General features: G+C 32.6%; 1 protein-coding gene across 4 annotated transcripts in view; it reads right to left on the reverse strand.

Moving 5' to 3' along the window:
• SPINK5 (serine peptidase inhibitor Kazal type 5) overlaps positions 1–24,517 on the reverse strand; it is a 118,146-nt gene that overhangs the window by 43,971 nt on the left and 49,658 nt on the right. For all 4 annotated transcript variants that reach the window (XM_036225013.1, XM_036225014.1, XM_036225015.1 and 1 more), the window contains 6 exons: positions 23,532–23,643; positions 22,253–22,278; positions 17,569–17,693; positions 15,874–15,946; positions 2,694–2,821; positions 841–904 (listed from right to left, as the gene is read on the reverse strand). In XM_036225013.1, the coding sequence (XP_036080906.1) occupies positions 841–904; positions 2,694–2,821; positions 15,874–15,946; positions 17,569–17,693; positions 22,253–22,278; positions 23,532–23,586 (471 nt within the window). In that variant the 5' untranslated portion in view covers positions 23,587–23,643. The remainder of the gene's footprint in view (positions 1–840; positions 905–2,693; positions 2,822–15,873; positions 15,947–17,568; positions 17,694–22,252; positions 22,279–23,531; positions 23,644–24,517) is intronic.

Consider the following 24,517-nt stretch of genomic DNA (forward strand, 5'->3'; position numbering starts at 1 on the left):
GGTTCAGGTAACCTCAGGTGTTCTAGCTTCATATTAGAAATTGGCTCAGAAAAATCATTTGGCTAGAAAAAGTCAAATGTGACATATGAGACATTCACTTTCTTCTCCTACTATCACAGGCTCACAGTATTTTAGCATAAAAAAAGAAACTATTTAATTCAAATCTCATTTTTAGATACAGAAATACTGGTACAGCATGGTTGAGTTATTTGGCCCAGGTCTCCTTACAGTAAGTGAGAATGAGGGGGTTTCAACTAAGGTGAAATGACTGAAGTGCATTGCCCGTTATACCACACATGTGGTCTTCTTTTCCTTCCTTCCTTCTTTTTCCCCTTTCCCTCCCTCTTTTTCTTTCTTTCTCCCTTCCTTTCCCTTCCCTTCCCTTCCCTTCCCTTCCCTTCTTTCCCTTCCCTTCTCTTCCCTTCCCTTCCCTTCCCTTCCCTTCCCTTCCCTTCAATTCCCTTCCCTTCCCTTCCCTTCCCCTCCCCTCCCTTCCCTTCCCTTCCCTTCCCCTCCCTTCCCTTCCCTTCCCCTTCCTTCCTTCCTTTTTTCCTCTCTCTCTCCCTCTTTTCTGTCTGTCTGTCTTTTTCTTTTCCTCCTTCCCTCTCTATTTTCCTGTCCATGGAAAGCAGAAATAGAGCGGAAAGTCTAACTACAAAGTAACCTGCTCCAGTTTCTGAAACGATCTACTGCTTTTCCTTTAAACAAGCATATGCCATTGCGAGTACGGCAGGAATTACTTCCTTCCAAACACCCCACCGAAAAGGAAGAGGAAAGCATCTTCTTTCTCTTAGAAGTCAGCCTCCCGATGTTTCCCGCCACTCTGACAGTTGTCCTCACCTGCTCTGGATTACTGTTTTCACATTCTCCTTCATTTTTTATGCCAACTTGGGACCTGGTTTTACTGGAATTAAAAGAGTATACACATAGTTTAGTATCACAGAACTTCTCATCATTCAAATGTATTGTGATTCTCCTTTACTCTTGAAAACAGAGATCCCACTGCAGTTTTTACTTAATGCTTTCTAATGAGAGCCTATGTTTATAACTTGGAATCAACAGAATGGAATTACATCGATTGCCTGATAATAGTGAAACCTATAAATATTATTTCCAGTATTTTCCCCCCTATGTCCAGAGGGGATTCATATCAGAAGCATGGCAAAAAGGAAACTTGTATCTAGATACCAGATGCCCCCCAAGGAATTTTGTTGCCTTTGATGTGATCATTGTTTAAACAAACAAATTCAAGTTTATAGTATCTAGCATCCTATTACACCATTCTTCACTTAGGCTATACTAACCAACATTTTGTTTTTTCAAGGAAAGTACTTAAAGTCCTAATAATTTTATTCAGCCTAATAGAGCTTAAAGCATATCTGAAAACATAGAACCGTAAATATAAGATACTCTTCTTACTGTCAAAAAAAGATAAGGCTAGTTACAATGATAGCATTTGTATAACAATAAAAATACAATACAAATAATATAAAGAAAAAAACTAAATAGTTAAAAGTGATAAGAAAAAAGTTATATTGAAAGATAGCTGAGGAAAACAAAACAAAACAAAGTTGAATTCTAACGTTACTCCAGAGTCTTCTAGTAGACGGAGCTAAGAAAGAAATACAATGAGCAGTATAACCCTCACTGTACAATAAAAGAAGTAAACCAGAAATTAGGAGTGGGAAAGTTTCATCTGAACCAGAGATTTAAAGAATCTATTACAGGATCACCCACATAAGACACAGTAGTAACTAAATAAACAGTGTGCTTGCGGTAGTGTTACAAAACACATATCTGGTAAAAAAAAAATCCTGTATGTTCTTCCTACATCTGTTTTTGTTTTCTGTTTCTTTTATGTTGATCCAGGTGAGAGTCGAAGGCGAAATTTTAGATTGTATTTCTGAAAATGCAGTCACGTGAGGGATCACGTGATTTAATGCAGTTGTGTTTTGGTGAAGATACTTATTAAGAGGAGGGATAAAGCTTGCAGAACCTTGAAGACTGAGTATTTATCATATGCCTTACGAGCCTTCTCAAACATCGGTTGTCATATTTGCAAAAACTGAAGAGCAGACAATTCGAGATTGATATCACAAGCCAGAACCTGCAAAGCAGGTATGCTATCTTGTTGGTCGAAGACAATCAATAACCAAACCTAGTATTGAGGGTGGAGAGAGAACCAAAATGGGGACATAATATAGGACAGTGAGATACTTCAGTATGTGGCGAATGTTGAATAGATGGGAAATTCAATATTAAAAATCCCGATTACCTGCCCTAATACTATGAATTACTGAGCACTTAATAATTAAATAATTCCCTGTGAGAAAGGATATATTCAGAAAGAGATAGAAAATAAATAGAAAAATGTGTGCAGTGTATGTATGCATGTGTATACATGTGTGTATGTGTCTATATGTATATAGATACAGATTATATGTCTGTCTATTTCATAGAGGCAGAGAAGTGATAACCATCAGATAAACTGCACACAAAAGTGCTCTGTAAAATCTAAAGGGTTGTAAATATTTTTTTCTTTAAGAGTAGTAAGAGAAGTAGTCCTAATAATTTATGGATGACTAACTCCCACAAAACAGGTTGTTATCTTAAAGACCAGAAGAAAAAAATGTGTCATGTAATTATACAAAGAAAATGCTTTAGGGAGAGAGCCTGCGTCAAAGAATACTCACACGTTCTCGGCACACAGCGCACATCTGTTGCTGTACGTTTTTCCATCCGTGCCACAGACAGCTGCCTGATCAAAGGTGCAGATAAAATCCCCATCTCTTTCTCCTTTCTTGAAATCATCGCAATTCAACTGCAAGAGACATAATCAAAGAATATTGAAATACTAAGATAAAATATTTCTTAGAAACATAATTAGGTTAATGTTTCAAGCCCACAAAACTATAACTCACTGCAGAAGAAAAACATGTTAAGGAGATCAAAGTGAGCTAATAAAATCTTGGATAATAAAACATGGTTCAAGAACAGAGATATAATTAGATTTCTGAAGAAAGAATTTCAGTCACTTGCTATTTGGGTAAAGTAGATCAAATCACCTTTCTGAAGCTTAGTACTATCCTGTTCTTCTATCAAATTCTACCTCCCTTCTCTACAGAGTGGTATTGGGGTCCAGTAGATAATGGACATGAACCCTCTCTATAAACTATAAGCTGCAGTAAAGTTTCTGTTATTGTAAATTAAGGTAGTGATCAAGAGCCAGATTGCTAGATTCACAGTTCTAACTCTGTCACTTGCTAGCTGTGTGATTTCAAAAATTTTTAACTGCTCTGTGCTTTAGTATCTTCATTTGCAAAATGCATAAATTTTGTCAAACTCTGAGGATTCTAAAGAGATTTAAATATGTTAATACATGTATGACACTTAAAACAGTGGCTAGCACATTATAACCATTTATTGTTGTCGCCAATGTTATTCTTAATGTCTTCTCTGCTAACAGTCAAGCCAATAAAACTAAATACCTTTTAGGGATAACGAGAGAAATCCCAAAATCTCTACTGTAATAATATGACATATACTTAGGGACGAACTTGTATGGGGAGAAAAACAACTGTACTGGGTAGTAATTGAATATTAGTGTTTAAATCTCAGATCTGCCGTTCACTTATTTCACCTCTTTGAACTTCACTTTTCTCATCTGAAAAATGGGAATTCACACCCTACCCACATTAGATTTACGGTGAAGATCAAATGGATACTTACAAAACATTATTTACTAACTTGCTATTGTGACATAAGCTATCTAAAAAAGGTATAGAGTTAACTTGAATTTACTTTCTATCTAAAATTAAAGAATAAAATCAGATTTTTTTTCTTTATGTTACACTGAAAAATAAAATGTTTGATGCCATTATTGCCATAATAAAAAACATTGTTGTTATAGATATGAAACATTTAGAATATAGACCTGTGACCTAGTATGACATACAATACAAAAAATACAACTAGGATGGATATAAATATGTAATAAATTTGTGAACCAGAAAATTACATCAAAGAGCTCTTCTGGAAGACAATTAAAAGGAAAAAATAAATAGAAAAAAAATGTATAGAACATACCCCAATATTTATGTCATATGCTGAGGAAGAAGTAAAAAACAGAGTGAAACAGGATAAATAATGGCCATATGTGTTATTTTTATTTACTTGGTTGTTCATTTATTCTTTAAAAACCATTACACATTCAAAAACCATTATGCAGTCCAATTCTACTGGACTATCACATTGCCATGCCAAAAGAAAGAAAAGGAAGAAAAAAAAGGAAGGAAGGAAGGAAAAAAGAAATGGAATGATCTAATAATCTTACATTCTGATGAGAAAAGATAGATAAGAAATACAAATAACTTTAAATTATAGTGCTATGAAAATAAATTGCACAATATGATAGTACCTAGAAGAGTCGCTATTTAAAATATAATGTCAAGAAAGATTTCTCTACAATGTAATATTTGAGGTGAGGTGAGATTAATGGGAAAGAGCCAACCATAAAGATCTAAGGGAAGAACATTCGAGGCCTACATAACTACCATTACAAGGGATTTGTGATAGAAACTAAACCATCCTGTTTAACGAACAGAAAGAAGTATGGATGGAGCATAAGAAAACAGCAGGAGAACTGCTGGTTTTCTTTCAAAAATAATTCCTGGAGAAACTCTAGAAACATCAGGAATACGGATCAAAGTCACTAACTTCAACAATCACTGCCCTACTCTTTCACAGCAAAATCAACAGCAGCATACTAGGTCACAGGTGTTAGCAGGGTGATGACGGGGAGATGAAAAGCCCAGCTGGGAGGTAATGAGAACAGGTGCAAGCATTTAGTACACCACCTCCTCCCCCTCTGAACCCCAAGGGCTGGTGGTTCATAGCCCACAGAGGACACTCTTCCCACTGCGACAATTTCTGAGAGCTTCCAGATAGAGTCCTGTCCCAGTGGAGTGGCAGCAAACTGGAGTGTTCCACACTGGTTCCAGACCCTTCAGCTCTGGGCCTATCCCTTTCCTTATTCTTACTCACCAGGAGAGAAAGCGACTCAAGCTTGGCCTTGAATATTATTTCACTTTAGCAGAAAAACAAAACAAAACAACACAACTAAAGACATTATAGAATCCTGCAGTAAAAATCTCTATGTATCGATGAGTAAAACAACATAAAAATATGATAATATGAACAATATTCAGTATCGACTGAAGCAGAATTATTGGAATGTGTAAAAAAATAATTTACTGAGAGCATAACAATTCTTTAGAGAGATAAGTTTATAAAGGAAGAAAAAAGAGGAAGCTTTAGGTATAAAAATGTTTAAATAGTAATAAATAAACTAATATAAAGAATAAAAATAGGTTACAAATACACAATGAATTTGTTAAATGAAGATCAGATTAGGAAACTCTTATAGAAGGCATAAAGAAAAACTAATTTAAAATAGAAAAGAAAATTTAAAAAAAGACATAAAAAATAAAATTAGAAGTCCCCAAAAAGGGAGTAAACAAAAATAGGAAGACTATTTGAATAAAAGGAAACGTTTCTAGAATTAATGAAAAACGAAACAATGAGAGATGGAGAGAAAGTACCATAGCAGCTCAAATCTAAAATATGGTCAATAATAAAATTGTGGAGGTTCTGGGGATTTTTAACAAAATGTACTGAGAGCAGACAAACACACATTAGGGGAGAAGATAGAGATATTAACAATAAACATACATATACATTAGCAATAGTGAGAACTATAGATATAGATACTTGATTAAGAGTAGTCATAATAAGAACAACAAAAAAAAGATATGTTACATTTAAATCACCATAAAAAAAAAAGCTGGAAGGAAGAAACTACTTTAAAAATAATTTTTACAAAAAGTCTGGTAACTGAAAGTATGAAAAATTAGGAAAATCAACTTCTGATATGACAGGAATAACAAAATATGTAGATGCACTAAACCCACAAAAGATAATTGAAAAAAATCAGATCAAATTGTGTATGGATCACAAGAGAAAAATTAAAATTAAAAGGCACTCAAATATTAAAACAACAGAATAAGAAAGGATATAATACAAGGTAAAAAATGATCATTAATACAGGGAAATATCCTTGTCATGAAATTTAAAAAGCTAAAATTTAAAGAACTAGGTATTGCTCAATCCATTATAAAATAAGCAATAGAGCAAATGTAAAGAAACAAGAATGAATGACATAGATTAAAAAAACAATAGAGAAGATTAACAAAAAAGCTGATAGATTTCCAATATGACTTATAAAAGAGAAAGAAAGGAAGCATGAAAATAAAAAAAAATATTTGCAATGTTTATTGTAAATAACCATAAACATTAGGATATAAATATAATGAAAGCATATTATTCACAAATTTTAAATAACTTTTAGTAATTGTATGGAGTAGTACACCATCACAATTCAATTTCAGAATATTACCGTCACTCCAAGAGTTTCCCTTTATAGTTAATCACAGCTCCAAGCTCCTGTCTTAGGCAACCACTGAACTTTCTGACTCTATAAATTTGCCTTTTCTTTGATATTTTATATAAATAGAATCATAAATATGTAATTGATTCTGGCTTCCTAAACTATGTGTAATAATTTTGAGGTTCATCCATGTTGTAAGAGTATCAGTGGTACATTCTTTTTATTGTTGAGTAACATTTCATTGTAAAAATCTAGTTCATTTTGTTCATCCATTCACCAATAGATATTCAGACATTTGAATTATTTTCAGTTTTGAAGTATTAAAAACAATGCTGCCCTGAATATTCATGTACCTAACTTTGTATGGACATATGTTTTTACTTCAGTGAGGTAGAGTCCTAGGCCTCAATTTGCTACATTTTATTTAACATAATAGCATATCATATTAAACATATCGTAATAATGCATAACATTATAAAAATAGCATATTATATTAAGCATAAATTTATGTTTAATTGCTTCAAAACTAACAAACTCTTTTCCAAAGTTTCTGCATTCTTGTATACTTCTCCCAGCAATCTGTAAGTGTTCCACAACCCTAACAACATTTTATATTTTCTACCTTTAAGATTATAGCCATTCTAGTGGATGTGTAACTGTACCTCATTATGGTTTTACTGTGTATTTTCCCTAAGTAAAAAAAGTGGATCATCTTTTTACATGCTTGCTAGCCATTAATATACCTTTAGTGTAGTACTTATTTTAAGTTGACTTGTCTTATAGTGTGTTGTAAGAAGTCCTTATGTATTATGGATAGAAGTCTTTTATCCAATGTATTATATGTGAACATTTTCTCTCATACCAGAAATTGCTTTTTAATTGTCTTAATGATCTCATTTGAAGCACAAAAGTTTCTAATTTTGAAAAGTCCAAATTATTAATTTTGTGTTCATTAATCATGTTTTTGGTTTTAAATCTAAAAACTCTGTCTAGCTCAAATTCATGATTTTTTTTTCTGTTATGTTTTACTCTAGCAATTTTATAGTTATAGCTCTTAGGTTTAGGACCATAATCATTTGAGTTCATTTTATGTATGATATGAGATAAAAATCTAAGCTTATTTTAGATTATAGATATCTAATTTTCCAAGCACTGGTTTATCTTGACATGTCAGTCAAATATTAATTGACCAAAAATGTAAGGTATCTTGATTTTATTCCATTGATTTCTGCATTTATCTTTGCACCAATAACATTGTTTTGATCACTCTTACTTTATATTTAAGTTTTGAAGTCAGTTACTGTTAAATGTCCAACAATTCTGTATAAAAAATAGGACCAATTTGTCAATTTCTACCAAAAAAAAAAGTCTGCCAGAATTTTCATAGGGAATATGCTGAATTTATGGATTAATTTTGAGAGAATTCCATCTTGACAGTTTGAGTTTCCAATCTGTAAACATGGACTACCTCACAATTTATTTAGATCTTTCATTTTTTCTCAGCAATGTTTTGTAGTTTTTAGTGTACAAGTCTTGCATTTGTAAATTTATTTCTACATATTTCATTGTTTCATGCTATTTTGAATAAAATTAATAATTTAAATTGTGGATTGTTCATTGTGAGTATATAGAAATACAATTGTTTCTTTTTTTTATCTTATATTCTGAAACCTTGCTAAACTTGTTTATTGGTTCTAGTAATTTTTCTTTTTGTGGATCTTTAGGGTTTTCTACATATGACAATTATGTCCCTGTAATTATAGTTGCTTCCTTTCCAATCAGGATGTCTTTAATTAATTAAGAGATTTTGCCTTATTATATTGGGTTGACCCTTCCGGTGAATGTTGAATAGAAGTAGTATGTTGAAAAGAAGTGATGAAAGCAAACATCTTTGCTTTCTTCTCAGTCATAAGACCTAAGTAGTCACTCTTTAACTATTAAGTATGTTAGCTGCAGATTTTCATAAATGCCTTTTACCAGCTGAGAAATTTTGTCTATTGGTAGTTTTCTGTGTCAATTTTTATTTTAAATGAGTGTTGGATCTCGTTAAGTGCTTTTTTCTTCATCTATTGAAATGATCATGTAGTGGTGTCCTTTATTCTATCAATTTGATGTATTAGATTTTCTGTGGAAGTGGACTTAAATTTCTAGAATAATTCCCACTTGGTCATGGTTTTATCCTTTTTATGTTGTGAATCCTGTTCACTAATATTTTATCAAGAATTTTTTCATCTGTGTTTTTAAGAGGTATTTATCACTAGTTTTCTGTATTTGTGATATCTTCCACTGGTATTTTGTATTAGAATATACTGGCTTCATAGAATGAGCTGGTCAGTGCTACCACCTCCTCTATTTCCTAAACAAATCTGTAAAGGATTGCTATTATTTCTTCTTTCAGTATTTGATGGAAATCACCAGTGTAGTAACTTGGATCTAAGCTATTCTTTTTTTTTTTTTATCTAATTATAAATTTAAGTATTTTACTTTCTATAAGTTTATTTTGATTTTTTATTTCTTCTTGAATCAGTTTTTAGTGATTAATTTCTTTCTAGGAATTTGTCCATTTCATCTTAGTTGCTTACTTTTTTGGCATAAATTTGTTCATAATATTCCATTATAATTCTTGTGATTTCTCTAAGATATATATTGACATTTCATATTTCATTTCTGATTTTGGTAATTATTGTCTTCTCTCTTATTTTCCTAGGTCAATTTGTCTAAAAGTTTGTCAGCCTCTTGATCTTTTCAAATAAACAACTTTTGGATTTTTTTTTCTACTTTTTATGTTTTGTATTTCATTCATTTCTATTGTAATCATTATGTCCTTTCTTCTGCTTGCTTGGGGTTTAGTTTGTTCTTTTTCTCTAAGTTTCTTAATGTGGAAGTTTAGATTATTAAATTGTGAGCTTTCTTCTTTTCTCATTTAGGGTATTTAAATCTCTTTACAGTTGGCACTGTTTATGTTAACTTCACAGATGTGGAACCCATACAGAGGACCTACTAAGAGATTTGAGCATCTGCAGAGTTTGGTATCTGTGGGGTGTTCTAGAATCATTTTCCCATGGATACCAACAAGAGATGACTGCACATTGCTTTTGCCGAAACCTGTAAGTCTTGAATCATTGTGCTTTTGGTTTTATTCAGTTCTAATTATGTTGTAATTTCTCTTACAATTGTTTCTTCGATCCATCAGTTATTTAGAAGTAAGTTTCTTAATGTCCAAATATTTGGGGACTTCCATAATTTCTTTTCTTTCTTTCTTTCTTTCTTTCTTTCTTTCTTTCTTTCTTTCTTTCTTTCTTTCTTTCTTTCTTTCTTTCTTTCTTTCTTTCTTTCTTTTTTATTGTGTATTCAGTTCTGTTGTGGTCAGAAAGCATACTTTATATAACTTTAATTCTTTTTTAATTTATTGAGATATATTTTATATTCTACTATGTAATCTATCTAAAAGAAAGTTCCACTATTATTTGAATAGAATGTACCTTTTGCATTCATTGGGGGAGCACTTTTTATATTTCAGTTTAGGTTAAGTTAATAGATAGTGTTGTTCAATATTGTATGTCTTTAGTGATATTTTGTCTAGTTCTGTCCATTTTTGAGAGCAGCGTATTAAAATTTCTAACTATTGTCATTGATTTGTGTATTTTTCTTTTAGTTACAGCATATTTTATTTCATGTTTTGAGCATCTGGTAGTAGGTTCATACATATTTATAATTCTTTAATCTTACGATACACTGATAATTTTAAAATTATAAAATGCCCTTATTTGTGTCTAATAATATTTTCCTGATGTTTATTTTGTCAGGTAGTAATATAGAAATCCTGCTCTCTTATGGTTATATTTGCCACGGTTTCACCCTTTGATCACTTCAAAGTCTTTGTCTTTGAATCTAAGGTATTGGAGACAGTTTATAATTGCTTTTTAATCAGATAATAATCTCTGCCTTTTGATTGGGATGTTTAAATCATTTACATCTAACATAATTATTAATATGGTTATATTTGTATTTGCTATGTTTCTATTTGTTTTCAATATGCTCTTGTTTTTTATCTACTACCACCTTCTTAAATATTTTTAGTATGTTTTTAAAATTTCTTTTTGTAGTTTATATATTTATTATATATGTCATTTTTAGTAGTTTCTCTAGTGATTACAATATGAATTCTAATTTATCACAATTTACTACAGAGTAATATGTAATTCAGGTAAAATATAGATAATTTTCCCCAGTACGGCTATTTCCTCCATCCCCCTTTGCACTAGTTATTGTATATAATATCTATATACCCAAGAAAATAGTATTATAATTATTGCTTCATACAATATTATATTTTTAAAAGAAGGTGAAAATTTAAAAATGACTTTTAGAGTACTTCATGTTAACCCATTACTACATCTAAATCAGGTTTGTAGCAACAAATTCTCTCAGATTTCACTGATATCAGGATATCTTTATTTGCCTTAATTTTTATAGAAAAATTTTGGTAGATATAATTTTTTTTCTTTCATCACTTTGAGCATGTCATTTCATTGCCCTCTAGACTTCATTATTTTAGATGAAAAATCAGTGGTTAATTATAAACTGTATATAGACTATGTCACTTTACTTTTGCCACTTTAAAAATTTTATCTTAATTTTAACATTTTTCATGATGAGCTTAGGTGTGGCTCTCCTTGAATTTATCCTATATGGGACTTGTTGAAATTCTTAAATACAAAGATTAATTGTGTTCATCAACTTTGACACATTTTAAGCCATTATTTCTTCAAATATTTTTTTCTGCTTTAATTCTGACATTTCTATTCGTATTGGCAAGCTTACTGTTATCTCAAGCTGTTTATTTTTCATCAGTATTTTTCTCTCCATACTTCCATTGTTAACGTATTGATCTTTCTACACATTGCTATTTCTTTTTTATGCAATCTCAAAGCTACTTTAAGCCACTCTACTGAATATTTCATTTGAGTTATTGTGCTCCTCAAGTCCAGAATTTCCTATTTCTATTTGAGATACATGTATCTGTACACTGCTTTAGTTGAAACCCATTCAGTCTTGAATTATTGTTAGAACCATTGTTTTAACTCAAATATATACTTTTTCACTGAAAATCTCTTTTATTCATTATTATTATATTTTTCTTTAAATCTTCGAATTTGAATACTTTTTAAATACCTACTTCAAGTTTTTGTTTCCTGAATCCAACCTGGAAACACTCAGTTTCCATTGACTTTTTTTTTCTGCGTATGAGTCATACATTCCCATTACTTCGCATATTTCATATTTTTTGGTTGAAAACTGAACATTTTGGATAATATAGTATAGAGATTCAGAACTAATATTTTAATGTAAAGATTATTTTTGATTTTTTGTTTTTGTTTGTATTTTTCTGATTTCTTGTTCTCCCATAGTGTGCAGTTGTTGATGTGTCGTTAAGAAAGTATTTATAGTTTTGTTTTGTTTTTAGCCTGGCTTTCTAGTTTTTTGCCCTATATCTGTATAACTCAGTGATAGGCCAATGATTGACAGTTTTTGCTCAAACACCTCAAGCCAGTAAGGTTTCCACCCTCTGCAGATGGGCCTGCGTGTATTGAGAAGGCACTCAAAGTTCAGGACATTTTTACATCTACCTCAGCATTTGTTTTCCACTAGAATTTTTTAAATGTCTTCTAAGTGATTGTGCATAGCCTTGTGGTTGGCCAGGATTATGAATTGCTTGGTCCCACTTTGACCTCTACTGCAATGTGTGAAAACTCAGCCAAAAAATGTTTCCCCCAGTCAACCATGCTACAACTTCAGGCCATTATCCTTACTCTTGATGAAGGTTATGACTTCCACTGAAAACAGCTCTGAGTACGATTGTTGCCCACTTACCCAGATTATGTAAGCCTCTTTCAACAATGGAAGTGCCACTGCTGACTCTCACAGCCTTCCTTGCTTTGGTAGGCCCTCCACACCAAGCAAGCAACAGGGGTAAGATGGCAGTATCCCTAAGCAAGAACACTGCAAATTTCCATTGTTCGAATACAATGTTTAGCATTTTTTCTAGCTTTAACGCTCATTAGATTGACATAGGCAGCTCATCAATTTCCAGAGTCCTATGATTGTTTTGGTCAATTGCCTAGATTTACAGTTGCATTTTGAGGAAAAGATTTGCTAACCTTCTTATTCAGCCAGAGTCTGAAATGCCACTGTTCAGAGTAATTGTCTATTGATTCCTAAACCAAACAAGATTAAAAAGAAAAAAGTGTAGACTCATTTTGCTTATGAAAATAGTTTCAATTTTCTAAATAAAATGCTAACTATTCAAATTCAACAATATATGAAAAATATATGGTTAAGCATGATTTATGCTAAGAAAACAATAATTGTTTAACGTTAGCAAATTTATCAAGAAATTTATTACATTAATAGACTCAAAGAAAAAATCAGAAGATTATTTCAATAGCTGCAGAGAAGGCATTTGAAAATGATCAAAACATATTCAGAAAATTAAGACAGTAAAGAAACTTTCTTAACTTGCTAAAGTTTGTAGAAAAACACCTACAGTAAATATTATACTTCACAGAAAAACTTTAGAAATACCAGAGAGAGGAAGTTTGATTCATTATCATCACTACTATTTAACAATTGAACTCTAGATTCTGGCCAATAATATAATATAAAATTGAAAGGGAAGTTATAAAACTCCTCTTATCTCCTATTATATGCAGATAATGTGATCAACAGCCAAGAAAAGAAAAAACCAAAAGAATTAACAAATAAATTATCAGAATTAACAGAAATATAATAAAATTGTCCAATATAAAATCAAACTATAGTAATAAATTTGTCTATACAATAATAAGCAGATAGAAATACCATAAACAATAAAATATCAACCAAAATAGGAAACATTTACAAATTTCCTAGATATTAGCAAAGTATATAAAAATCACTATAGAAAATATTTTATAAATTTCTTAAATACACAGAAATTATAGAAATTAATGATAAGGTATTCTGTGCTTTTAAGTTGAGCAAGTTAATATTATAGAAAGCCAATTTTACTCAAATTAACTTATAAATCCTTTGTATCCCTAATCACCTTGGGTTCCTGAACTCAAGTAGAATATTCTTATAAACTCAACAGTTTTTTAAATTTTTAATAAATATATGAAAAAAATATATATGCATAGGTACATCAACTTTAAATATGATGAACTAAAAAAGGAAACTTGCCTCATTAGTTATTAAAGCAATAAACTAATATGAACAGAATAGAGAACTCAGAAACATGTACACACATATGAACTTATATCTTACAAAGCTGGCAACCTAAATCAATGAGAAATGCTGAATGAATCAATCAATCAGTCAGTTAACAAACCAATGTCTCTGAATGGGCAAATACATTAGAGATCAGAAATTATGAAGAATCTGACTGGGATGGTAGAAAAAGAAATGGTAAAAAAAACATCAAATTTGGGATATACTTTATAAACAATCCTAACAAGACTTAGTTATGGATTGGATATTAGAGTTGGGAGTTGAAAGAATGACATACTAGTGAAGAAGAAATTGATGATAAAAAAGAAAAAGGATTTCTATTGGAGGAAAATTCTTGAACAGGTGGATCACCTTATTTTGAGTGTCAGGGTTAATTTTTGATGGAAGAAATCTAAACATAAAAAGTAGGTAGATTTTTCTCATTTATAGTAGAGAGAAAAATACCAACAAAAGCAGGGTATAATTGCATGAATCTATTTAAACACAGACAAGTAAAAATCTAGACAGAAATTACCTGAAACACACACATCCAAACATTAATTGCCTCACCTATAAGTAAGTGGTTTCCTAGGAAGCAAATCATGCCTCTGTAAGAACTTTGCCTAGGTGTGAAAATTCTTACTCAGGCATAAAATGTTAACAGAGAGGCGGAGATATCTTAAAATTCTGTAATTTTACTTCTTAAAAATCCTAGTTAATTAAAATTCAATAAATGTGGTCTACATATGAAAACACTGAACTAGTAATATTTTTTAAATAGCAAGTCTGTTAGGTTTGGGAGGTATGTGTATTTTATCTTTATGTCATTTGCTTGTATTTTGAATTTTTAAACACTATTGATGTATCAGGTTTTCATAAAGGAACAAGAGGAGGAGAAGGAGAAGAAAAAATCTTACAGAATGAGCTGTTCTCCAAATGTGACAAATAAAGGCAGATTTGAAAGTTACTAGTAAAATCTTCTGACCCCCACAGATTTTGTAGAACACAGAAGCAGTTCCCTTTTGCTCGGATAAAGGATTTGCAGACTGACTAATTGAGTGGTGAGGGTGTTCCTGTTTTAAAAGTGAGACTGGTTGAGCCCAGGCAAAGAATTTGGTTGACTAGATTTTCTGCGGAGGTTGAGGTTCTCACACATTCCTGAGTGACACTGACGAGGAAGATGGTGGCTTGGTTAGAGCAGGGATGTTAAAGCAATTTGGGTGTGCCTGCTCTGACAGATCATTTTAATTATGTGTTAGGGACAGGAAAGGAGGAAGAGAAAAAAAGATACTGGAGAAGAAGGCTACATAGGAGACCTGGAATAACATCATTTGCTGGTATTATCCTGAGTATTTGTCAGAATACCTGGTGATAGACCCAGCTTTGTCAATAACTATTGTGAAACATAGTAGGCCAAACATTTTCCCCAATCGGAACATAGATTTTTTTTTTGTATAAATAAAAATTTTTGTATGAATAAAAAATATTTGTAAAGTAGAATGGTGGGTTGCATCTGTGCAGTTTCTTTCATAATATTTGTTATTAAAAATATTTTTTTTCACTTTTTTCAAACAAATAGTGGCCTGAATCCCAATCTGGAAAATAGATGAAAACAAGCAACTCTCATCGAATTAGGAGAATTCTCTAGGTATTAGAAAAGATATACGGTAGGCAGTAAAAGGAGATAAGAAAAAGGACATAAAATGAATTGAACGCCTGCTAACACATATTAAACACTATCTGGCTTTTTAAACTTGGTTTCTCATTTGATCCACATTTCATTTCACAGATGAAAAGACTGAGACCCAGAGATACATAAATTGTCCAAGTGACACAGACAATAAATAAGGACTCTGAGATGTGAACTTAGTGCTACAGTCCCATGAAGGCTTTTTGGAGTTAAGACAGGACAGGAGGAATGAGAAATGGCCATGGAAGGCCGACATCGCACTGGCCTATTTCACCTCCTTGCGTCTGCCAGTGCTCAAACTGTTTTCAGAGAGTTAGGTTATTGGCCTATGAACAAGCTGTAAGAGATATTTAGCCCACCGTGGACTTAATCATGTTCCCTTCCTTCTTAGGAGTTGGCTTCACCTAGTAATTAGGAAATAAACAGTTCTATATAGAGTCAAATATAATCTCGAAAGCAAATATGGCAAATCGACTCCAAATAGTCTCACCTTTGCTGGGGCTGTGGCTCTGATGACTCTTCCTAAATGCCTAGCCCTTTTCTGGGAATGTGCTTCTTCTTCCCTGGAAGAGAGGAAGGAACCACACAGCTTAGACATGCTTGCCCAACACTTAGGGATAACAGTACACACAGCAAACTTAATCTGACTGTTTTCTGCCCAATCTGGCATGTCAGGAGTGGAGGGATGTCTAGAGGTACCGCAAATCTCTCCTTAGTGCTTAAAAATATCTCAAACATGGTTCTATTGAAGGCAAGAATCTACCTTTAACTGTGTGACAGACAATCCCCTTAAATACTTTTAACATCCTGGTGGTCACTCTGAAAGCTACTTGTGCCATTGTTAGAATGCTCTCTTTGAAAGACCATATTCACATTGGACCCAAATCTACCTGCTTCTTTTGGTTCTGGAGACAACCTCCAAGGACCCACAGAGAAAATTTAGCAATTTGCAGATAGCTTTAATGTCTCATACATTCTCCTTTCCAGATTAAAAAAAAAACAAAAAACAAAAAACATAATTTATATAAGTAATAGAAGTAATAATTGAGTGAGTGATTTCGAAGTGTATCTTAAGGCAATTTATTTTTGTTTTAATTAGTTTTCAGTAAATTTATTATATTCATAGTTTCAATCTACTATCAAAACATTCTATGTTATAAGAAGGAAACTTTATCCTAAATGATATATCTGTTGGTTTACATTCAGCTTTCAAATAATTAAGAAAGGATTCAACCTTCCTTGGGCTTTCCCCACCCTAAATCTTGTCCTGCCTTCCTTCATCATCCCATAGTCTCTTCACTAGAAGCAGCATTTCATTATCCCAATATTATTGACTATGTCAAATTAAATCCACTGACACATACCAGCCTGGCATTTAAAAAGCTAATTATCACATAATTATCTTAAGTGGGTAAGCTTAGTTTGGGCTTGGTAACAGTGTTGAAGTTTTGATGATGCTCAGAAATTGGGAATGACCTCCTTGTTCATAAACAAATTGGGACATTTTGATTTGAGGATTTGCCATGGATAACTCCAGCCTTCTACCACTTTTGGGGATGTCATTGGAGAAAAGGAAATCAAGTTAGAAAGCATTGCGGTGATGTTGGTTAACTTCCGGGATACTAATTCTGAGTTGTAAGTAATGGGAAGCTCCAATCAGCTCTTTAGTCTACCTCATCCTGGCATAATCCCAGATGTCTGAAGACACTGGCATCTCACAGAGGCAGGGTGTATCCTGCGTAAATTCTTCTACTGGTTGGCTGCCACAAGGAAAGTTTGGCATCGTCCCCAAGGAGCTTTACTCAGTCCCTAACGTATAACACAGTCGGGTCTTAACAGGCCTAAAAAATGTGACTTCCTTTCTTAAATTTTTTTTTTTTTTCCAGAGCCAGGTAACTCTAATTGTAACTACATTCTCAAAAGACTATTAAGTTTTACATAAGGTATTAATACTGGGCCTTTTGGGGCGTCTTGGAGTCTTATTTGAGTGATTATTAAAATCTTTCTAGGTGGGTGGCACTTATCTAACTTCATCTGATCAGAGGTGCTAGAGCGATCTATGAAGTATTTTTATTTAACCATTTATATTTAGAATAGTATAACTGCCAGAAAATAAGAATACATTTACTAGTTCGGAGAACAGCTGGTAACTCAAACACCTGGAAGAAATAGAACCTTAACTCACAGTATTATTTTGCACTTTGCACATCTCTTAAGGAACATTATTCCATCGGGGATTTGAAGATTTTTAACCTGGGAACAGAATAACTTCCCATTTTTCATCAATACCCGAAATTCATTGCATGTTTCCTAAAGGAAAGATGAAAAAAAAAAAGTTATGTTTACTGAAACCTCATTAAAGCAAGACTTTATCTTCTAAGAACTTCCTTGAGCAATACTATTTAATAACCACTACCCACCTTTATGTGGAAGATATTCATTTGCTCTGTTGCTACAAATAATACAAACAACAATAGTGACTCTGAATGGTCTATTGGAGATTGCAAATTCACATAATGAGCATTCAGCTAAAACAGTTAGTGAAATGGAAAGAATAAGGGACTTGGAGTCAAAAGACTTGAGTTTATACTCCAGGGTCCTCATTTACAAGCCCATTAACCTCAGGAAATGAACTTCTCGAAGGCTCACTTATCCTACCTGTAAAATAAGGGATATAAATACATACATTTCCCAGGTTTCTGAAGATTAAATATTACAAGTATGTAAAGCCCTCAAAGAATGCCTGATACATAGCAGATATTTAATAAGTAGATTCCCTTCTCCTTCTCCTCCTTTATTATTTTTGTTGTTGCTTTTGTTGCTGTTGTCCTTACTGGACTACTGAGATATGCTGATGGCACATGTAAAATACCGAGAACACAACATGTCATAATATGTTGTAAAAAAAAAAAAAAAAAAAGGACTATAAAAAGTTTCTGGAGGACTGAGACGGAGTATGTGAGCACTGAAAACTGTAAAGTCCTCTGCCCATGCGCCCCTAGGGCTGTACTGCAAGATACCCACTCCTAAAAATGCTAACAGTTACTAAATAAAAATATTGAAAAACAGTTAAAAGTTGAAAAAAGGATTCCTTGGTCAAATATGTTTTAAAAAGATATTTCTAGACTCGTTCCTCTTCTGAAATAAACCTCAGATCCACTGACAAATATCTTATGAACGCAAATGGACTGACTTACTACAAGCTAATGAAGCTTAAGTTTCCAGGTTCTTCGCTGTCACATCCCAGGACAGCCCTAGCCATTTCATATTTTCAAATTTGTATTTTTTCTTAAAAAGTACTCCCACCCCAACCCCAACCACCAGCACCCCCATCACCACCAACACTGTCACTAGCACCAGAATCAAACCTTATGAATCTATGGCAATACTACAATTTTCCCCACACTTATTTAATTAAATTTTCCTATCTTTTTCTTTTATTCATTTTGTTCTTTTATTTTGGGGCGTGTTCTCTGGAACTATTATTTTGCTATTTTTGTGTAACATCCTTTAAGACGCAGTGTGCTATTCTTGGTTTTGGTGTTCTTCTTGAAAATGCCAATGAGAGCACTGTACCAAATTTAGAAAAGAGAGAGGAAATCATTTTGAATAATATTTTACTAGGTAGGGCAAATGCATCATTGATTTTAAGCTCCTAGAAAAGAGTGAGTGACATATAGTAGTTTTTCAATAAAATATACCGAATTAATAAATTAATTAAAAACTCTCATTTTTAAAGATCTGTCCACTGTCCTTATTTCCACTTATTCTATTATTTAAAATAATTTATATTCCCTACTAGTTTTGAAAGCCCACTGGACCTTTAGGTGAAGTCTTTTTTTAAGTTTTGTTTTGTTTTGATTTTGCAAAAACTAAAATCTTGCTTCGAGATGCTTGTATCTGAAAAAAATTAAATTAAGTCTTTGCTCTAACTCTGGCAAACACAACCTCTTCCAAAGGATTGATTATAGAATTCTATTCAGCTTTGTATATCTTTATAATAATCACACAGTCAGTCAACGAGCACTTATTATGAAGTTATTATACTTTGTCAGGTGCCATAGGTATAACAGTAAATAGGCAAAAGGATCCTTGATGAAATGTTACTTACTATCTAATAGATAATGATGTAGATAACCTAGCCCCTTAAACATGGAAGATAGCCAGTAGCATTTGCAGAAGGATTAATGGTGAAAGAACTACATAATGTCAGAGACCAACCCTGGGAAATTTGCTAAGGGTGACCTACTAAAATATCTCTAAGATTATTTATCACCACCCAGAGATGTTATCTGAGTAGCACAGTAATAATTTCTGACAACAGACTGACGACTGGGCCTCTGAGATATGAGTCTGGTCTCTGATTCTATATTATCTTATGCCAACATTGCAAGTTACTGTTTAGCCTGCCAGATATAATGATTCTATAGTCTAGACAGAAACTTTGTCATAGAATCTGAGTAGAGCCTGGTGTCTTTGTAATAGAAATCTATCCCTTGTGAAGTAGGTTTTAAAGAAAGTATTTAAAACAAGATTCATGAGAACGTTGGAATAAAGCTTTAAATAGTCTTTAGGGGTTAATCGAATAAGGACATTATTAATCAGAATATATCCTGAATTGGACTTTTCCGATGTCACAATTAGAGGAATACCTAATTCCTACAAAGATCCACTTTGTTGTTTTTTAAATGGACATTCAAGTCCTATAGGGTAGGGTAAGAAACTTGTTCACAGTGTTTAATTTGTTAAGATCAAGCTCAGTGCTATTTTTCTGAGTTAAAAAACAGGAAAAGTTAGTAAAATTAAAAAGTAGATGTTGGGTTTTTCTCTGGGAAAAATGTAATATCTTGCCAATTACCATAATAGAGAGGCTTGAAACAGGAGCACATTTTGACAAAACTGCATCCCGAGGCAGGAAGATGATTTTCCAGCAACTGTTTACTTGCAGTCTAACTTTATAGGCTTTGGTTTATTTTGTTTTGTTATTGTTGCTGTTTGTGTTTTCTCCACATCTCAGAAAAACCAAAGCCTTCTAGGGCCAAGCACTTCCTGTTTCCTTCACTGTTATCATCCGAGACATCATAACAAAATGTCCCAGGAGCTTGCATTACTCTTTCTCTGTGTTAGAGTACTAACAAGGTTGCTTTGAGCTTTATAATAACCCTCTGTGATGACAAGTTTAAGTATATGGTAAAGATTCTTGCAGATTACTACAGTACTTTTCTGTGCTCTTCTGGCTCATGTTTATAACATTTTACAAGCATTTATGGTACTAGAAAAAACTCAAGACACTGAACTTGGAAAATAAAAATTCCAGAACTGTAAGAAAGACTAACTCAATAGTTTCTGTTTCTGACAAAATATCCAAGGACCGTGATCAGAAATATTTCCAGAGAAATAATTACTTTTGTATGTTCTTCTTGCTTTGTCAACATAAGAGGTGGCTAAATTTATGGTTCTAAAACATTTATTTTTTTTTTAGTTTAATGGCATAAAAAGTATCAGTGCGAAATTTGAAATATCTGTCAAAATCACCACCTATTACCATAGACTTTGAAAAAAATTATGGCTTAATGAAAAATGAAATTTACACAACACCCTTCTTTTTGCCAGTATAAAACAAGTGAGCATGCTCTTTGATTCCCCCAAATCCTGCCTTTTTCTCTACTCTATCATTTCACTTTACTTGTATTATAGAGGTTTCTGAACTGCTCCCTAATTGGGAAACTTAGATGAAGTCTAGAGGCTATGATGAAATTCTCTATAACATTCCTGTAAGAAGTTTCTTTTTTGAAAAAAAAAAAAAAGTTATAATTAACTAAGCAAGAGAGTATTTAAACCACGATTCTAAGAGTTTCATTGTAGAAAAGTGTTGTTTTACTATTCTATTATTTTACTGTTTATGGCTTTTAAGAGGCATAACAAATATTTGCTATATACCTAGCACCATTTTAATGGCATAGCTGTGTGTGTGTGTAACTTAACTTTTTTCGAATAGATAAAAAGTTCAACTTCTATGGAAAATAATTCTTTCATTTTTCTAACAAAAGGCCTCTAAGAAAGAAGTGATAAAGTCCTCTCCTGAGTCAGGGCATCTGCCGTGACAGGTGCTTCTGCCTGGTCTGCTATAAACTGCAAATTTTTTCATGACTCACTCACTCATCACTTTCAGGTCTTTGTTCTAATGTTAGGTTTAGAGAGAACTTACCTGACTATCCTAAGAAGAAGTGATACCACTTCCATCCACAGAAATTCCTATCTTGCTTCCTACTTTGTTTTACTTCTAGCACTAATCATCATTTAACGGATTATATATTTTACTGATTTACTTATTAACATGTCTGTTTTTCTCCACTAAGATATACACTCCATGAAGACAGAGTTCTTGTCTATTTCTTTTACTTTTGAATATACCCAGCATTTCGAACAAGGTCTGAAGCATAATAGATGCTCAATAAATATTTATTGAATGAGATGTATACACTGATATATTCAAGATACAGACAAGCCATTTCGAAATAATAATACAAGAACACTTATTTCTGCTTCTCGTGTGTGTCATGACTTCTTCAGGTGTTAAAATGAACAATACCAACTCACTGGTTTGTTTGTTTACGGACTTTTAAAACGCTCCGTTAGCATGGTAGATTGCCTCTTGCAGATATCCAGTATGATTAATGCGTTGATGTGTGTGTGTATGAGATTAATGCCTTGATTCATAAAGACCTGTTTCTGTTTTTTTAACAAAAGCTATTAGTACTTATCAGTACAATATGTCTGCATTATCAACATTAAGGTGTTGGCCACAAACTGTTTTTCTTTAGAGATCTTGGAATGCGTTCAATGAACAGAAAAAAAGCAGGACTAACCTGATTTTCATATTCACTGGCAGCATCTGGGACAAAAATACAAAAACCAAAGTTAAGGGAATATAAAATATTTAATAAATAAAACAAACGATTGACTCAGTACAGTGCCTTGCTTATTTTAATGGTAATATGTTATAAAACTACAAATTATTTTTGAACACATTAAAACTTACCATGGCAAATAAAATGAGGGTATTACACTAGGAGATCAGTATATACATTCAGAAAGATCTAATTACTTTGGAAAATAATACTATTATGCTTTCCAACCCCCTCAGAATATCTAATTTCTAAAAAATTTTTTCACAGCAATGTATTTGTTAAAATTATAACAAATATCAATTAATCATATCAGTTATAATTTAAAAGTATATTAGCATGAAGTATATATCATATGTACACATAAAATAAATTTTCTGAAATTTGGTAACACCGCCTCCTTAGTACAGCTACAAAAATTAGAGAGCTAATAAAAATTAAGATTCATTAAAATCACAGACTATTACACTCCTTCATTAACAGATCCCTTTTTGTACTTATACATTTATTTTAAGAAAGTAGGAATAATTTGTGTGTGATGACATCCTGACTGTCTATCTCAGGTTTCTTTTTAAAAATTGTAAATGCTTCAGAGCAAGATAACTCTAGGCAGACTGTATCCCCTTCAAATCAAGTATGAAATATAAAAACCTACCTCCCAGCTCCCACAAAAATCCCTTACTTTCTAGGAGAAATACCTTCAATTCATTTAGGATTCAAAAACACAAAAATACAATATTAGAAGACATTATTACCTTAAAATATTAGAAGGTACTATTTTTTAAAAATAAAATGGTTAAATTTAATTTTTAAATATTTTGTTTATAAATATGGTATTAAATATATATAACATACATCTAAATTTTAAATATCACTACATACACAATTCTTATCAGTATGAATTGATATGCTTGATATTGTATATGTAATATATACAATTCATATCAGTGTGAATTGAAACGCTTGGTTCTTTTAGAACTAATATATAATTAATAAAACAATTTCTTATGGATAAAATTCAGATACTCTCCAACTACTTGCCATTTCAAAAGATAACAAAACATAGTTATAAAGCCACATATATAATTCTTTAAAACTGTGTCTGGCAAGATATTTCAGAATTACACATACACATATAATACTGAATATTTTCAATACTGGGCAAGAGGAAAGAGACAAGTTCCTGCCCAGGGCTTTATCATGTGTGGCAAGAGGCTGAGATTACATGCAAATTGCTCACCTTGTATGAGGCAAAGAGCCAGGGTCAGAAGTATTGGCACTGTTGCTATCTTCATGATATATGTTGGTTACAAGTCTGCTCCGTGCATTGCTCACCAGCTGGTGCTCTAGGACTGAACCCGTGAGGATGCAGCTTACTTTATATACTGGTGACACCCACAATAACCAACCTTATAAAACCAGTTGTTCAAGGTCATGCTAGACTTAATATAACACGTCAATTTAGCCTCTGTTCTTTAGGATCCTGTCAAGGTGACAAATTTCAACAGATAATGTTTATTTCCAAGTAGTTTTAGTGTGTTTTCATGATACTTCCTCAAACAGCAATAGGTTGAGTCCAAGGAGCCTACTCAAAGTTTAATACTCCACAGTCCTATATAAGAGCTATGAATTCTCAGCCACACAACACACCTTGCCTCACAGACAAACGTGTTTCTAACTGGGCTCCCTTCCTAAGTGGGAGGGGAGGAGAAATGAATACACAGATTGGTTGTCCTCTCGGTCAGTTAAACATTTAAACATTTCACCACATCTGGAGAAAGCTACTTATAATAAGAGAATCTAGGATTCTTGTTGCTTCCATCTACAGATCTTCTGAAGTACGCCAATTCAGCATCACAATTCAGACTCATGTAAGTTAGGGTGGAACGATCCCAATAGATAACTTAGCAAAATTCTAACATTGAATACATGGGGAAACAGACACTTAAAGAAGGAGCAGTGACTTTCCTAAGAGCACACACTTTCGATGAAAGAGGCAGAAGTAGCACCTGAAATAAGGCAAGTTTAACATTTTTCAGCACCATACACTGTTTTCATCATTCCACGTTATTAGTAAAGGCGGAAACTTGGTGAAATCAAAGCTTGCACACACCTATTTTTTAAAATCCTCGATCAGAAGCATATTTTATATTCTAAGGCTTTATCTTATAGTCTAACCAAACATCATAATCATAAACTTTAGAGACTCAAGGTTTAACTTTCCAC

Source organism: Rousettus aegyptiacus, unplaced genomic scaffold (assembly GCF_014176215.1).
Source record: "Rousettus aegyptiacus isolate mRouAeg1 unplaced genomic scaffold, mRouAeg1.p scaffold_m13_p_7, whole genome shotgun sequence".
Lineage (NCBI taxonomy): Eukaryota > Metazoa > Chordata > Mammalia > Chiroptera > Pteropodidae > Rousettus > Rousettus aegyptiacus.